We start from the raw sequence: 18,452 nt of genomic DNA, 5'->3' as shown, positions 1-18,452 counted from the left end.
GGAAAAACTCAGGAGCGGCAGCATCTTAGGAGAGAAAAGCAGAGTTGTTTTGAATCCTAGAAGACTTATGCAGGAGATAGACGGTAGCACAGTGGTTAGCACTGCAGCTTCACAGCACCAGGGACCCGAGTTCAATTCCCGGTTTGGGTCACCATCTGTGTGGAGTTTGCACATTCTCCCCATGGTCTGCGTGGGTTTTCTTCGACATTCTGAAAGACGTGCTGGTTAGGTGCATTGACCTGAACAAGCATTGGATTGTGGCGACTAAGGGAATTTCACAGTAACTTCATTGCAGTGTTAATGTAAGCCTTACTTGTGACTAATAAATAAACTTTTTTTAAAATCCTTCATTTGTCTTTTTGCTATGAAACCATTACATCTGTAGTGTTGTGGAACTAAATGTCTCTGGTGGTTTTGGAGGACCCATGTACCGGATAATGACTATGAATCAACATCACGATCACTTTTTAACCGGTGGAAGCTTTTAATGGTTTATGTCACCTATTTTTTGTCCAATCTTTCCTGCTGCAGTTGTTAATTTCTTGTTTAAATACAAGGGCTGGAATTTTTAGAGAGACCTCTCTCCTCCAGGGAAATCTTCATGCATTGGCTCGGATTTAAAGGCAGCTCCTCCCTACCAATTTGCCCTCAAATTCTGTTCCATGCTGAACATTTACCCGGTTCTTTATTGAGATGTATCGGCTAGTTCTGGCGCCGGCAATGCTTTCGATACAGGGGATTGGACAAGTGCTTACGAGTTAATCACAGATTAATCGCAGAAGGTGGGGGCCATTCAGCCCATCGGGTCTGCACTGGCTGGCTGGCTGAAAGAGTAGTCCACCTAATCCCAATCCCCTGCCTTATCCCCGTGACAAGTTAATCACAGATTAATCGCAGAAGAGCGGGCCATACAGCCCATCGAGTCTGCACTGGCTGGCTGGCTGAAAGTGTAGTCCACCTAATGCCAATCCCCTTGCCTTATCCCCGTGACCTGGTACACATTCCTGCCCATTAGGAGCAGGAAGGAGGCCATTCAGCCCCTCTAGACTGCTGGGTCTCTCCAGAAGATCATGGCTGATCTGATTGTGGCCTCAACTCCACATTCTGCATTGACAACCCCCTCCCCTCCTCTCCCTAAAGTTTGACTCCCTTGCTAGTCAAGGAGCCTGCCTTTAAAAAAGACATTCATTGCCTCTGCGCGGCTCTCTGACAGGTCGGATTTAAAGGCCCCGCTCCTCAACTCACCAGCCGTCGCACCAGACTCGCACCATCCGCTTCCTCTTCTCGGGGGAGCCATTATCATTCGAGGCCACTCCGTTTTTAATCATGATGAGGGGGTCAGTGTGAAGTGATCCGGCCGGTGCTGCTGTGCTGTCCAAACCGCTCGAGCGCTGTAATCTGCTGGCAGCCGCGGCTCGCGCAACCTGGCCTGGGGGGGGGGGGAGGGGCCGGGGGGGAGGGGAGGGGCTCGCGCGACCCGCCCTCAGCCAATCGGCGTCCGCCCCGCCGACGGAAATGACGTCACAGAGAGGCTCGAGCCGCACTTGACAACCGGCGGGCGATGAGGGGGAGGCTTGTTGTTGGATGGGCGCTCGCGAGTATTGTCACCTTTCCCTCCCCTCCTTTCACACACACACTCTCTCTCTCTCAAAGTAATTGTGTGAGAACTTCCAGTGATTATATTCTCCCTCAGGAACCTTTTTTTGGACAGTTGTCCTCCGCCCGCCCCCCACTCCCACTGTCCAGCCCTGACTGATGAGTGACAGCGGAACCGACCAATCACAACCGGGTGCGTGATGCCAACATGTTTGCGTCATAAACAGCCAGCCAATAAAGAGCGAGCAGGGGTGGGATCATCCGGGTAACTGGGGGAGGGACAGATTTGTGAATGAAGATGGAGCAAGAAGAGGGCGCCAAATTTAAGAAAGTAAGTTTATTTGCTCTGTACTGGCCTATGCTGTTTTCTTGCTGATTAAACTGTTTTTTCCAGTCCCTAATTCCAAATCAATCTGGTTCCAAAACTTTGATTGCTGATTGAGCTGTTTGTATTTTTTTATTCATTGATTCATGAGACATGGCTGTCACTGGCTGATGTGGAGATGCCGGCGTTGGACTCGGGTAAACACAGTAAGAAGTCTCACAACACCAGGTTAAAGTCCAACAGGTTTATTTGGTAGCAAAAGCCACAAGCTTTCGGAACAGGCTGTCCCTTCATCAGGTGGGTGGGAGTTCTGATCTCCTGATCTTCTGATCAGAACTCCAACCCACCTGATGAAGGAACAGCCTGTTCCGAAAGCTAGTGGCTTTTGCTACCAAATAAACCTGTTGGACTTTAACCTGGTGTTGTTAGACTTCTTACTGCGTCACTGGCTGGCCAGAATTTATTTATTGCACATCCCTTGTTCAGGGAGCAGTTGAGAGTCAACCGCACTGCTGTGGCTCTGGAGTCAAGTGTAGACCAGATAAGGATGGTAGATTTCCTTCCCCAAAGGAGATTAGTGAACCAGATGCATTGTTTTTGACCGTTGACAATAATCTCATGGTCATCAGTAGATTCTTAATTCAAGATTTTTTTTTTATTGCCTTCCAATTCCACCATCTGCCGTAGTGGGATTCGAACTGTGTTCCTAGAACGTTAGCTGAGTTTCTGGATTTATAGTCTAGTGATAATACCATGAGACCATCACCCCTTGATTTAGTTCAAATTGCCAGCATGTGTGTTTTTCGTTCCCTGATCTATTTTTCACTGGCACTTTGTTCTTGTTTTAAAGTTTATTTATTAGTATCACAAATAGGCTTACAATAACAATGCAATGAAGTTATTGTGAAAATCCTCTATCGCCACACTCCGGTGCCTGTTTGAGGGAGAATTTAGCATGACCAATGCACCTAACCAGCACATCTTTTGGACTATGGTAGGAAACTGGAGCATCCAGAGGAAATTCGTGCAGATTCCGCACAGACAGTGACCAAAGCTGGGAATTGAATCTGGGTCCCTGGTGCTGTGAGGAAGCAGTGCTAACGACAGTGCCACCATGCTGCCTGTACAGTGATTTTAAAATGAATATGGGTTAAACATTTGTGGCCACCATTTCAATGGGAATAGAATATATGGAATGTAGGACTTAGAAGCAAGTGTTAGGCTTTTCAGTCCTTTGAGTCTGCCCTGCCATTCAATCAGATCATGGCTGGTCTGGTTGTGGTCTCAACTCTACTTTGGGGTCTGTCCTTGTATAACCCTTGACCTTGAATAAATTCACTGCTTCCTGGGGAAGAGAATTCCACACACTAACAACCCTTTGAGAGGGGGAAAAAATCTCCTCATCTCTGTCTTGAAGTGCTAGATCTCTTATTCTTAAACTAGTTCTAGTCTCGTCCTCAAGTAGAAACATCTTCCTGGTATCACCCTGTCAAATCTCCTCAGGATCTTGTATGTTTCAATAAGATTACTTTTCTTCCTACGAAACCCAATGGGGATAGGTTCAATCTATTCAACCTTTCTTAATAAGATAGAACCCTCATTCCAGGAATGAGTTGAGTGAACCTTTTTTGAACTTGTGTTTTCAAATAAGGAGACCACGTAATACTCCAGATGTGATCTCACCAATGCCCTGTACAGCTGCAATAAAACCTTCCTCCTTTTGTATTCCATTCCCCTTGCAATAAACACCAACATACAATTTGCCTTCGCACTCGCTCGCTGTATCTGCATGCTAACATTTTTGTGATTTGTGTACCAGGACGTCCAGAGTCCTCTACCACCAAGTTCTGTAGTCTCTCTCCATTTAAATGTATACAAATAATATGCAATGTTCCTAATTTTTTGTGACAACCGGTCTATAAGCTTGTTAAGTGTGTTGGTGAGAATATTAAAAGTTCCATGGTACATATCCTGGAGATTTCTTTAAAAACTCCTCTGTTGTAGAGGAGGGAAGGAGCTGAAGCAGGAACAGAGTTGGATGATGGAAGTGCCAATGGGCATTCTTTATGGTGGAGAGGATTATAGAGTTAGAAGCTGTGTTGGAAAACTAACTGGTTCAACCTGAGGTAGTAACCATGGAGCAGAAGAGGAATTGGTGGCCCAGGAATAGACTTTGTGGGAGGCTGAAACTATTAACTCCTGTTTTGAACTGTTGGAATTTTTGATTTGCCCTCAATCTGATGTCAGACAAGCAATCTGACAACCCCCCCCCAGTCAGTGGAAATGTTCTGAAGAGGTGGAGCTCATTGTCAGTCAGTGTACAGAAAGTTTAGAACTAATGATGCATGCTGCGTAATTATACATTGTGGTCATCAATGTGAAAACTAAAAACATGGGAACATGTGCAGACCCATCCGAGCCCTTCCATGGCTTTCACTTTTCTCTCAAGTTTATAAATTTCCCCTTCCTTGCTTGAATCTTTTTCCCTGCCCTGCTTTATTTATTTAAAGCCCTATCTACAATCCTAGCTATTAGTTTCAGCAGGAAACTACAGATAACATTATCTATCCCCTTGACTATATCATCTCCTACCACATTCCTTTTCACTCCTCTGGACCCATTGTGCCGTGGAGAGTTTACTTACAGACTTTGCCATCTGGCACATAAGCAGGAAGCACCTTGTACCTGTTGTACAAGGGCAAAGGCCTCTTCCAGTACTGCACCAGAAGTCCCCTAGCCTATTTGACTCGGTAAGAAGACTAACAACACCAGGTTAAAGTCCAACAGGTTTATTTGGTAGCAAAAGCCACTAGCTTTTGGAACAGTTCTGAAAGCTAGTGGCTTTTGCTACCAAATAAACCTGTTGGACTTTAACCTGGTGTTGTTAGACTTCTTACTGTGTTTACCCCAGTCCAAGGCCGGTATCTCCACATCATGACTATTTGACTCAGTCACACCTTCCTGTCCCTGACTGCTAATCAGACCTCTACCGTCTGGATCACTTGTCCAGGTCACTCTTGTTTTCTTTAATTAATTAGTCATGTATTTAAACAACTTGTCTTTTAGTCTCTAGACATTGATACAAATAATTGATTTAATTGAAGTTCTGAGTAAATTAAATCACGTATTTACGTGTCATACTTCCGTTTTCTATCCCTACCCATATTTTGCTGTTCCTTCCATTTGATTGTATTATGAAGTCTGAACTTGGATCAGCACTGAACCATTAATAATTAAGTGTTGAAGCAATGTAACATTTTTTTAAGGAAAGTGAATCTGTCCCTTTTGCCTTTATGTGCAGTAGTGATTTCATATCATTTTATATTTAACTGTGCTAAAGTATATTAATCAAAAATCTGTTTCCTGTGCTTATGGCAGCCTTTATGGACCAGGCATTACTTTTGTTCTGTGTTTGGCCAATGGTAATTAAAGTATCTCTGCCAGCCCAGCTTGCCTGATGCTGGGATGACATTTTTCATCCAAGTTTGAACTGTATGACAACTCAGTAGATTCAGTTTCTTCTTTTAGGGTCATTTTGAAGTTTTACACATTACTTTTTACAAAAAACTGTTGTGTAGTACTGATGCAAACACCTTAAGCAGTCCATTCAGAGTGCTTTCTGCATATTTTTCAGAGTAACTCATGAGAGCTATGCATTTCCACTCGGATACACAATTGGTTTACTTTGTTTGAACTACACTACACACCATATAACAAGCTAAATGGCTCATTGGGGTTGCTTTGTCATTACCAAGCGTTGACAGCCCTTTAGTGTTCCATTTGCTAAGTTAGCTTGCATGAGCATGATCAAGGTATCCCAATCAAACTAGATTGTTTTCCATCTCTGTGCGGCTTGCATTACAAATCAGCCCTCCAGTTCAGTCATTCCTGGAAGAATATTCCAAGTTGGAATCCCACTAAGCTAGATATGTGGAATTTCCAATGAAAGTAAATCTTTTCTGTGTAATGATGCACCTTTTCTAAAAAAAAAGCTAACTGATCTTGGTAGACACTGATTTGTGTAAGTTTTATTAGTCGCTTTACAGATATTATACTTTTAGTGGCATTGCTCAGCATGATGTATTGCTTTGTTCCAGGAGTTGGTCAGTAAACTACTGTACTTCCACTTTAAGGATCAGAAAACCAAAGGTAAGAAGTCTACTTTGAATGTGTCTTAGTAGGATAGCCAACTTAAAATTTTCCACTTATCAAAAGTACGTGTGTAGTAAACGGATGATTCATGTCAATGGTAAGATGCTAAAGTCCACCAATACAATGTTGTGTGGCATTGTAGGGAAAGGTTCAAGCTCTGACTTTCCAACAGGATATTTGTATGTAATCTGATCTGACATAATGGAATCTCTCTGCTGTCACTACTCTTCCCTCCCGTGGTGAAAACTAGGACAAGTTGTATGTTCTAGAAGTTAATTGTTTAAAAAGAAAAGTCCTGTTGCAAGTGAATACAAATTTCACAAAAGCTATGCCATTTGATGAGAACCCTTTGAAACGTCCCATGTCTGTATGGCAGTGGAGGAAGTGTTGGAGAGACTGGGCAGTGTGACATTTTGGCTGACATTTCACCTAGTGGTCTATCTGTTATCAGCAACTATTCCTGGAAGTCCAGTGTCAGCATGTGGATAAACAATTGTTTTACATTCCGTCTATGGATAACAAACAATAATGTGTCCTGTAACTGCTTTATTTGCTGGTTCATAACCATGAAACTTTAAAAAGAAACTTGATCATCAAGTTGCTAATCTTGTATTTTCTGTTTACTTACAGTCAGCAGCGATGCTGTCATCATTATGTGTGAAATGCTTAAAATATTTGTCATAGGTAAGTGTACAAGATGAGCATTATAGTGGACTTTGTATTCAATGAAGTACAAAAAGTGTCAAATAGACTTGGTGCTCAATACATGAGGCACAAACAGGCCATTCAGAACTGGAATTTGGTTCAGATTTGTTGGGAATGTACCAAAACCATATGGTATAAGCCACAGGGTAACAAAATACAAACTAACCATAAAAAAAATAACAATTAACTAGGTTTGAAACCAACTAGAGGAGAGATGTTTAACCAATTAAACAGGGTGGCTATACTTCAACTGAATTTCTCAGTTTATTGTGCAGTGAGAATAAAAGTTTGCACAATTTTTTTTTCACATTTTAAAAATTACACTTGAACTACAGGAATGGATGAAACAAAACTTCCAATCATAAATTAATTTATGGTTTGAAATTTGGTCCAGACTAAAAATCTGAACTTGGTGCTTTGCCTGTTTTTATTTTTTGTAATCACCTTTCACTTTCACTGGAATTTGGATGCGCTCTATTGTATATGATGCAAGTATGGAATTCTAACAAACATTCTCATAATCACTTCTGGGTCATTTTGCTTAAATTCAGCCTTTACCTAATGGAATGACTCCTCTGAAAACGACCAACATCAACTGAAAACGCACTGTGAGATTCCACACATATACTGACAACACTCGGGTGTTGTCTACCTCACCCACTTCTCAACTCCTTCACTACCTCACTGTACTTGCGATTAGTTCTGGAGTTCTGGAGGAACTGGAATTTGCTCCAATTAAACATTGAGAAAATCAGGGCTACAGTCCTCGGCCTCTGTTACAAATTCCCATTTCTTAGCAACTGGCCTGGAATTTGTGGGTTTTTGACTGCAAACTGTCAGCATTTGCCATTATAATCCCTCTAAATCGGACTGTAACTTCAGGGTTTAGCATAAACACACATCCTGAAGTTACAGCCTGTTGTTCATTACTCACCACTGGCTGCACTGTAGATCTCTTGCCCCAACTCCTCAGAGCCAGCAATCAGTTGATCTATTGAGAACTTCCTGTGTTCTGCTTTCCACATCCTGGGGGGTTACCACTGACCAGAAATTGAACAGGATCAACCATATGAATACTGAATACAAGAGTAGATCAGAAGTGGGAATTCTGCAGAGAGTAATTCTCTCCTCTTGTCTTCCCAAAGCCTGCCCACCGTCTACGAGGCACAAGTCAGGAGTGTGATGGAATACTGTCTTCAATTGCCTGGATGAGTGCAGCTTCAACAACGCTCTAGGAGATCTACATCATCCAGGAAAAAAGCAGCCCGGTTGTTTGACATCTCATCCACTACCTTAAACGTTCACTCCCGCTGCCATTGATGCACAGTGGCAGCAGTGTGTACAATCTATAAGATGCACTGCAGCATCTCACCAAGGCACCTTCAATAACCTCTTTCAATTGTGGAAAATACCCAAATATGTCCTGCACATCAGAAACAGGATGAATGCAACCCAGCCAATTACTGCCACATAGTTTACACTCCATCATCATCAGCACTATCAATGGGAATCAGGGGTTGGAATCATAGCTGGCACAAAGGAAGATAGTCTTAGAGGTCAATCATCTCAGCTCCAGGACATCACTGCAGGAGTTCCCCAGGCTAGTGTCCTAGGCCCAACCATCTTCAGCTGCTTCATCAATGACCTTCCTTCCTTCATAAGGTGAAAAGTGGGGGTGTTGCTGATGCTTGCAGTATTCAGCACCATTTGCAACTCCTCGGATACGGAATCAGTCCATGCCCAAATGCAGCAACACCTAGGCAATATACAGGCTTGGGCTGATAAGTGGCCAGTAACATAACACACAAATGCAAGGCGTTAACCATCTACAACAAGAGAATCTAGCCATCGCCTCTTGATATTCATGGTATTACCATCGCTGAATCCCCCACTATCCTGCAGTGAGTAACTTGCCCCCTGACTCCCCAAAGCTTGTCCAAAAGGCACAAGTCAGGCGTGTGATGGAATATTCCCCACTTGCCTGGGTGAGTGCAGCTCCAGCAGCACTGAAGAAGCTCCACACCATCCAGGACAAAGGCCACCTGCTTGATTGCTATCTCTTCCACAAACACTCAATGCCTCCACCGACAGATACTGTGTACCATCTATAAGATGAGCTGCAGGAGCTCACCAAACTTCCTTTAGCAGCACCTTCCAAACTTTTGACCATTACCATCTAGAAGGACAAGGGTGGCAGATACCTGGGAATACACCACTTGGAAGTTCCCTTCCAAGTCATTTCCATCCTGACTTGGAAATATATCAGCCATTCCTTCACTGTCACTGGGTCAAAATCCTGGAACTCCCTTCCTAACAGCACTCTGGGTGCACCTAACCACATGGACTGCAACATAGAGTTAGAGGTTTACAGCATGGAAACAGGCCCTTTGGCCCAACTTGTCCATGTCACCCTTTTTAAACTAGTCCTAATTGCCCACGCTTGGACCATATCCCTCTATACCAGTCTTACCCATGTAACTGTCTAAATGCTTTTTAGAGACAAAATTATACCCGCCTCTACTACTACCTCTGGCAGCTCATTCCAGGCACTCACCACCCTCACTCTCTGTGTGGAAAGAAATTGCCCCTCTGGACCCTTTTGTATCTCTCCCCTCCTCACCTTAAACCTTTTAGCCCAGTTCAAGAAGGCAGTTCACCACCACCTTCTCGAGGGCAATTAAGGATGGGCAATAAGTTCTAACGCTAGCCTAACCAATGATGCCCATGTCCTATGAATGATTTCCCCCGCCCTCTACCTAGAAGGACAAGGGCGGTAGACACATGTAAACATGCCATCCTGACTTGGAACTGTATCGCTATTCCTTCACTGTCATTCGGTCAAGGTCCGAGAATCGCTTCCTAACGGCACTGTGGGTGTTTCTGGACTGTAGGATTTCAAGCCAGCAGCTTGCCACTATCTTCAAGGGTGATTTAAAGATGGGCAATAAATACCAGTCTCGCCAGCGATGCCTTCCATGTTTGCATTTTAAAAATTGCTGTTGGGAACGCCATAGAAAGAAACATCTTGTTCAATTTGCTGAAACTGGGTTTTTAATCAGAACAATAGCTACTACTGAATCTAGCTCTGAAAAATAAGTGGAATGTTGTTAAAATTATGGTTAATTTACTAGATTCTTAAATTTTGTTAATTCATGATATTTCAGCTTCTACCTAAACCTCCGACGAAGGGTCATCCTGACTCGAAATGTTGACTATTCTTTCTCTGCAGATGCTATCAGGCCTGCTGAGATTTTCCAGCATTTTCTTTTTGTTCTATTTCATGCTAAGATTTTGAAAAGTAAATTGACTATTAGTGCTTTTCATATCCTGGTTGGTTGTGTGTGAAAATTCTGTGACTGGTTTCTTGCACAACTTGATGACATCTCTCTGGTTCGACAGTGGGACTTCTGAGTAAACTATGCTATCATCAATTGTAATAGTGAGACAGAGATCACTCGATCTCAGTGAAGCTTTTTCCAAGGTCAATGGTAAGCATCCTTGCTTTGCTGTGGACTGCAATCCAGGCCATTGTTTCAGGTTGAATTGGATAGTCTCCATATGCTGGAGCTGGGTTTTTCCCCAATATCCTCATCAATACCACCTCTGTCTGTAATATCACCTGTCTCAGGACGTGTTGCTGAAACACTTTATCCATGCTTCTGTTGTCTCCAGGATCAAATTCTCCAGTGTTCTTTTGCTCCCCTTTTCATCCTCCATAAATGTGAGCTTGTCTAAAGCTACCGACTGTATTCTGACATGCAGCAGATCCTCTTCACCCATCACTCCTGTGCTCACTCTAACCCTGCTGGTCCACCAACGTCTCCTTTAAAATTCTCATCCTAGTGTTTGAAATCTCTCTTCAGAGTATCTCTGTAACCTCCTGCCCTGAAACCTTGTTGAGAACTGTAGTCCAACAAGGCTGGCCTCGTGTATATTCTCTGCTTTGCTGGTTATGTCTTCATCCATTTAGATTCTGAGGTCTGCAACTTTTTCCCTCCCAAAATGTTTCTTTAAATTTATGGGATATGGGCGTCATTGACAAGATCAGCATTTATTACCTGCCCCGAAACTACTAATACCTACACTTTCCAACAACTGTCAGCTGCCATCTCATGTTTGACTGTCAATATTTACGCACCTGAGAAGTGTCTTAGGATGTTTTTCTACAGTAAAGATGTTCTATAAACGTCAGCTGTTGATGATGGAAGTTTGGTGTTGCAGCCCACAGCTCGGAGCTCCTCCTAAATTAATTAGAAATTCGAGCATCCTCGAAGTACCTGTGCTGCGTTAAAGTTATAAAACTTCTTGTGTTGTATGACATCTTTGCTGCACGCTCATTGTAATATGAAAGCTGTTTCCGTAATTGTATTACATTCAGAGGCAGCAGCACGAACAGCCAGACAGGCATCCAATGAAGACTCTAAGACAGGAGACATTGACCATTTTGAGAAGGTTTTGCCACAGCTGGTATGTAACAGTTACTGAAGTTTCTGAGTAGAGGAAACATTTTAAAGAAAAGGGTTGTTTAATTAAAATCAAAACTTGTGTAATGGGCAGTCCCTTTCCAAGCAAAAGATCTGCTCGTATTGGCTTGTCCAGTCCTTTACCTTTATCTGCAATGTTTATCAAACAGTTAGTGTATAGGATTCCGGTTGGATGAGAAGATCTGCAGTCTGTACCATATAGAAATTATGGCAATTTTTTTTTTTAAATAGAGGAAAATTTGTTCCGCACACATGTTCTACTCTGAAGTACAAGGAGGATAGATTCCTCGTACTAAAGCATGAAATGGTAAAGCGAGAGAGAAAAGGGATAGCTTGCAGGAATAGGGTCTAGGTGGGATGTGGTCGGTATAGATTCGATGGGCTGAATGACTTCACTTGTTTGGCTCTTGTGTTCTCCAGCTCAGATGAGCCTGATGAACTGAGCTTTACACATCCAGCAGGTGGCAGATTTGATCCTTGGGCAGTGCTGAGTATTCCCAGTGAGGTTGCTCCAAATAAACCTCAGTGCACTTTGAATAGGGAAGAGAAAACCAGCCAGATATCCCACTCCTGATGCCCTCTGCTGGAAATGTATATGTTTGGAGATGCTGGTATTTGGGTTTAGCTGTGAAGTTCCTCCCTCTTCAACCCTACCAGTACGTGCTGTCATGACTAATGGTGGTAGAGTACTTATGAGATATTTGTAAAATGTAAGAATTAGGTTTGAGCTCCTCATTACAGAAAGGGCAATAAATCTATTGTACAGCAAACTTATCCAGCGCTCCTCCAACTGGAATTTCTGACATTCCTCTTGTACAAATGGTCACTTTACCAGCAATTACAAACTTACCTGGAACCTGTACCTGCAGACTGTATTATTCTGTACTTTGTTTTGATGTACTGTTGAAAACTAGAAGTAGAAAAATACTGTCTTTATTTCCTGAGTACAAGTCTTGGCTCTACTCGATTGGTAAATGGAATTCTGTTAACCTACACCACGCATTCCCCACACAAGAGAACCTATAGACACCAGGATGAAAAACTGGATATAGAGAATACACTAGATACTGGAACTATTTCCACAGGAATTTGCAGATGACTCCTATCTGGGTGGGAGAGTGCGCTGTGATGAGGATGCAGAGATGCTTCAGTGTGATTTGGACAAATTGAGTGAGTGGGCAAATGCATGGTAGATGCAGTATAATGTGGATAAATGTGAGATTAACCGCTTTGGTAGCAAAAATAGGAAGACAGATTATTTGAGAGGGGAATGTGCAATGAGGCCTGGGTGCCCTCGTGCACCAGTCACTGAAAGTTGGCGTGCAGGTGCAGCAGGCAATGAAGAAGGCAAATGGTATGTTGGCCTTCATAGCAAGAGATTTTGTGTACAGGAGCAGGGATGTCTTGCTGCAATTTTACAAAGCCTCGGCGAGACCACAACTGGAATACTGTGCAGTTTTCCTGTCCTTATCTGATCATGTCCTTATCCCTTGTTATAGAGAGAATGCTCTCCACCAGACTGATTCCTGGGATAGCAGGACTGACATAGGAGAGATTGAGTCAGTTAGAAATGTTTGCTGCACTTTAGAAGAATGGGGGGGGGGGGAGGAATCTCGTAGAAACTTATAAAATTCTAACAGGATTAGACAGGGTAGATTCAGAAAGAATGTTCCCAATGTTGGGGAGTCCAGAACCTGAGGTCATAGTTTGACAATAAGGGGTAAACCATTTAGAGATGAAGAGAAATTTCTTCACCCAGAGAGTGGTGAACCTGTGGAATTCTCTACCACAGAAAGTAATTGAGGCCAAACTATGTGGGCAGCACGGTGGCACAGTAGTTAGTACTGCTGCCTCAAAGTTCCAGGGACCCGGGTTCAGTTCCAGCCTCGGGTCACTGTCTGTGTGGAGTTTGCAAATTCCTCATGGGCGGCATGGTGGTTAGCACTGCTGCCTCACAGCGCCAGGTACCTGGATTTGATTCCCAGCTTGGGTCGCTGTTTATGTAGAGTGCACGTCCTTTCCGTGTCTGCGTGGGTTTCCTCTGGGCACTCCGGCTTCCTCCCACATTCTGAAAGACGTGTAGGTTAGGTGTATTGACCTGAACTGGCGCCGGAGTGTGGCGAATAGAGGAAATTTCACAGTAACTTTGTTGCAGTATTAATGTAAGCCTACTTGTGACTAATAAATAAACTTTAACTGTGTCTGCGTGGGTTTCCTCCGGGTGCTCCGGTTTCCTCCCACAGTCCAAAGGTGTGTAGGTTAGGTTGATTGGCTGTGCTAAATTGAGTCTAGTGTCAGGGGAATAGCAGGGTAAATATGTGGGGTTACAGGAATAGGGTCTGGGTGGGATTGTGGTTGGTGCAGACTCGATGGGCCAAATGGCGGCCTCCTGCACTGTAGGGTTTCTATGAAAACTACATTTTCAAAGAGTTAGATATAGCTCTTGGGGCTGTAGGAATCAAGGGATATGGGTGGAAGAAGGTTAGGTGGGATCAGGTTGAGTTGGATGATCAGCTATGATCATTAGTGAATGGTGGAGCAGGTTCAGAAGGCTGAATGATCTACTGCTCCTATTTTCTATGTTTTAGGGGAATTTCACAGTAACTTCATTGCAGTGTTAATGTAAGCCTTACTTGTGACCAGTAAATAAACTTTTTTATTTTAATTTGTGAAGCTTTTGTCTGGTTTGAATGATTTGAAACGATTTTTCTTGTTTTTGCAGCTTTTGGATTTCTAGCATTGCCACTAGGTGGCGGTGCTGATCTATAACATCTTTAACCAGCTTCATCTAGAACACCGGGCATCTGTAGAAGTGATGGAATTGTGAAACGCTGCATTTACTCACAGTTTAAATGATTATAATGTGTAATTTATATCAGCTATTATTTATTCATTATCATTCAAATTATTGTTGAATCTAAAATTTTGTGTAGAGTCCAAAATAGAACTGTAGAAGTGCATTATACGATGCTGGGACAGAATGTAGATTCATGCCCTTAAACTGTGGACTTTCAAACTTTGGTTCATAAGTGGATGAGATTTTTTATTTTAAAGAAACTGTCTTGCACCACTGGATTGGGAAAGGATTTGAAGATTGAACAACAAACCAATTTAACACCTTATGTTAAACATTGAAGTGGCATCGTTACTGAGAAACCATTAATGCTAAAGCGAGGACAAAATAAATGATTCTGATGTCAGTATTTTTGGCTGGCTGCCTGTTGTAACAGTACGTTTTTGTACAGATCAATTAAAACCAGAAGTTAGCTGTAATTTCGGGCTGTTGTACTTATCTCTAGTCTTTGAATGTTTGCATTTGGAGTAAAAGGAGCATGCACACTGAACAACTTTGAGGAGATAAATTCTTAACATAGAAACCCTACAGTACAGAAAGAGGCCATTCGGCCCATCGAGTCTGCACCGACCACAATCCCACCCAGGCCCTACCCCCATATCCCTACATATTTACCCACTAATCCCTCTAACCTACGCATTTCAGGGCACTAAGGGCAATTTTTAGCATGGCCAATCAACCTAACCCGCACATTTTTGGACTGTGGGAGGAAACCGGAGCACCCAGAGGAAACCCACGCAAACACGAGGAGAATGTGCAAACTCCACACAGACAGTGACCCAAGCCGGAAATCGAACCCAGGTCCCTGGAGCTGTGAAGCAGCGGTGCTGACCACTGTGCTACCGTGCCGCCGTACTGTGGCTAAAACTTGGTTCTGCTGAGTGAATCACTGTAACACCATTCTTGCCCATAAATTGGAAAAGAGAGACCATATTCCAGATGTGGTCTCACCTAACTGAAGCACCTTGCGTTTCTATTCAATTCCCCTCACAATAAATGATAACATTCTATTAACTTTCCTAATTACTTTTTGTACCTCCATACTAGCATTTTACATTTTAAAACAAAAATAGGAGTTGGTCATCCAACCCTTGGTGCCTGCTCCACCATTCAGTATGATCATGGCTGATCCTCAATCTCAATGCCGCACTCCTATTGTTTGCCCATACCCCTTGAGGCTAGAAATCTATTTCCTTCTTAAACATATTCAGTGATGTGGCCTGCTGTGGTAGAGAATTTACAGGTTCACCACCTGCGGAGTGAATAAATTTCTCCCCACCTTATTCCTAAATGGCCTGAGACTGTGACCCTTTGTTCTAGACACCCCCCTCCCCAACCAAAGGAAACATCTCTGCATCCAGTCTGTCCAGCTCTTGTCAGAATTTTTTATACCGTTCAATTAGATCCCCCCCTCATTCTCCTAAATTCCAGTGAATTCAGGCCCCGTGGACCCAATTTCTCCTCATACTACAATCCTGCCATCCCACTAAACTTTGCTGCACTCCTGCCACAGTAAGCATACTATTAGATATGTATAAGCTTACTAAAACTACACACTATACTCACCAAGTCCCTGTACTCAAATCCTCTTGCAATGAATGCCAACATACCATCTGCTTTCCTAACTGATTGCTCTCTCTGCATGCTTGCCTTCAGTGATTAGTGAACTAGGACACCCTTGTGTTTGTCAACATTTCCTAATCTATCACCATTTAAGTAATACTCTGCCATTCTGTTTCTCCATACAAAGTGGATAACTTCACATTCATCACATTTATCCATGTTGCACTGCATCTGTGCCATGATTGACTTTTGCGATTCATGCACGAAGGCACCCAGATCCCTGTACATCTCTCGCCACTTGGATCATGTGCTTTTGCTTCCTGCCAATTTCACACATTGTACATCTGCAAAATGGTCCAAGTACTAAACCATGCTCAGTTATAGTAAGTACAGTGACTAATCCCACCAATTGTTTTTGCTCTCTTTTATATTGCAAATCTTCCTTTTTCGGGTTGTGGTGTGGGATATTTTTGTCGTCAGATGTGCAGTTGCTTGGGTGGCACTCCTGAACAGGCTGGGACATGGCACCGCTGTACCAACAGATGCAAAGGCCGATATTGTATCTGGTTCGCATTGCAATGATATTTTAATGAGTTCCATTCGAAGAAAGTTATATTGCACTCGACGTTGACTCTGCTTCTCTCACCACAGCTGATGCCAGACCTGCTGATTATTTTTCCTAACACTTTGTTTTTATTTCAGATCTCCGGCATCTGCAATACTTTGATTTTATATTTTAATGAAATTCCTTTCACAGCTGAAGAGCCAGCCCACCTTCAAGTGGTCCTGTAGCAGTCGAGTTTTTGTCTCTTCTCAGAAGGGAGTTTGGCCTAAGACCATCTTGAGATTCATGTTTCTGGCAGGAAATTGGAAAGAACCTTGTCAAAAAAAACTAATGGTTGATTCACTTGATTTTATTTGAACTCCATTATTCCCACCAAACTCCGTGGCCTGGGCCTTGGCAGCTCCCTCACAGACTACAATCAGTAAGGATAGGCAACAACACCACCACCTCAATCATCCTCGACACCAGTGCCCCACAAGACTGTGTTCTCAGCCCCCTACTATACTCCTTATACACCTATGACTGTGTGGCCAAATTCCCCTCCAATTGAATTCTCAAGTTTGCTGATGACACCTCCGTAGTGGGTCGGATCTCAAACAATGACGAGATAGAGTACAGGAATGAGATAGTAAATCTGGTGAACTGGTGCGGCAACAATAATCTCTCCCTCAATGTCAGCAAAACGAAAGAGATTGTCATCGACTTCAGGAAGCGTAAAGGAGAATATGCCCCTGTCTACATCAACGGGGACCAAGTACAAAGGGTCGAGAGCTTCAAGTTTTTAGGTGGCCAGATCACTAACAACCTGTTCTGGTCCCCCCCCCCCATATGCCGACACCATAGTTAAGAAAGCCCACCAATGCTTCTACTTTCTCAGAAGACTAAGGAAATTTGGCATGTCAGCTATGACTCTCACCAACTTTTACAGATGCACCATAGAAAGCATTGTCTCTGGTTGTATCACAGCTTGGTAGGGCTCCTGCTCTGCCCAAGACCGCAAGGAACTATAAAAGGTTGCGAATGTAGCCCAATCCATCATGCAAACCAGCCTCCCATCCATTGACTCTGTCTACACTTCCCGCTGCCTTGGCAAAGCTGCCAGCATAATTAAGGACCCCACACACCCCGGACATTCTTTCTTCCACTTTTGTCCTTCGGGAAAAAGATACAAAAGTCTGAGGTCACGTACCAACCGACTCAAGAACAGCTTCTTCCCTGCTGCTGTCAGACTTTTGAATGGACTTACCTTGCATTAAGTTGATCTTTCTCTACACTCTAGCTATGACTGTAACACTACATTCTGTACTCTCTCGTTTCCTTCTCTATGAATGGTATGCTCTGTCTGTATAGCGCGCAAGAAACTACTTATCACATGTATTAACATAGTGAAAATAATAAATCAAATCAAATTGAAACATTTATTCACGTGGTCTCACCCTCCAGCTAAAGGCAGCTTCAATGTGGGCTTGGTCCTAGATAGGATCTTTTAATATTCTTTATATCTCTCAGCACAATTAACTGTGCTGTAAATTCACTGCCGCCCTACCTTTCCAACAAAAGTCTGATTTTTATTTTAAATGCTTACAGCTATATCCACTGACCGTGTCACCGATGGGTGGCACAGCTGTTAGCACTGCTGCCTCACAGCAGCCAGGGACCCAATTCGATTCCCGGCTTTGGTCACTGCCTGTGTGGAGTTTGCACGTTCTCCCCGTGTCTGTGTGGGTTTCCTCCAGGTGCTCCGGTTTCCTCCTACAGTCCAAAGATGTGCGGGTTAGGTGCACTGGCCATGCTAAATTGTCCCTTAGTGTCCGGGGGACTAGCTAGGGTAAGTGCATGGGTTTATGGGGATAGGGCCTGGGTGGGATTGTGGTTGGTGCAGACTCGATGGGCCGAATGGCGGCTTCCTGCACTATAGGATTCTATGACTGCCTGCCCATTGCGAACAGTTAGTTTAATTCATCACGCTGCATCCAAGATATCCTGACCCTCAATCTTAGCACACAAGAAAAAAAACGTGTTGTAAATACCAAATGTTCCCTGAGCAAATACACTACTACCAAGACCCAATGACATTTAACCATTGTTAAACCATAAAACACCCACAGAAAATGGTTTGTGTGCATTCCATATATTCTGCTGGTCATGTCACGTTACTTTATGCTGCGGATGCTCAATATGGTAATATTTTAAATCTTTATTATTTTA

General features: G+C 43.2%; 2 protein-coding genes across 2 annotated transcripts in view; one reads left to right on the top strand and one right to left on the bottom strand.

Annotated features, from left to right (window-relative positions):
* The window catches only part of pcyt2 (phosphate cytidylyltransferase 2, ethanolamine), a 51,778-nt gene extending 50,353 nt beyond the window's left edge, over positions 1-1,425 (bottom strand). The window contains exon 1 of the mRNA XM_078225721.1: positions 1,246-1,425. Coding sequence (XP_078081847.1) covers positions 1,246-1,328 — 83 coding nt within the window. The 5' untranslated portion in view covers positions 1,329-1,425. The remainder of the gene's footprint in view (positions 1-1,245) is intronic.
* Positions 1,426-1,523: 98 nt separating this feature from the next.
* On the top strand, positions 1,524-14,533 carry cenpx (centromere protein X). The gene is made up of 5 exons (XM_078226002.1): positions 1,524-1,927; positions 6,019-6,070; positions 6,704-6,757; positions 11,157-11,245; positions 13,985-14,533. Exons 1-5 carry the CDS (start codon positions 1,889-1,891, stop codon positions 13,997-13,999), a joined length of 249 nt encoding a protein of 82 aa, XP_078082128.1. The 5' UTR covers positions 1,524-1,888; the 3' UTR covers positions 14,000-14,533.
* Positions 14,534-18,452: the final 3,919 nt, after the last annotated feature.

The sequence above is a fragment of the Mustelus asterias genome, chromosome 12 (assembly GCF_964213995.1).
Source record: "Mustelus asterias chromosome 12, sMusAst1.hap1.1, whole genome shotgun sequence".
In the NCBI taxonomy this organism is placed as follows: domain Eukaryota; kingdom Metazoa; phylum Chordata; class Chondrichthyes; order Carcharhiniformes; family Triakidae; genus Mustelus; species Mustelus asterias.
Note: the sequence above shows the minus strand (reverse complement) of the source record. Positions and strands in the feature narration are given on the sequence as shown.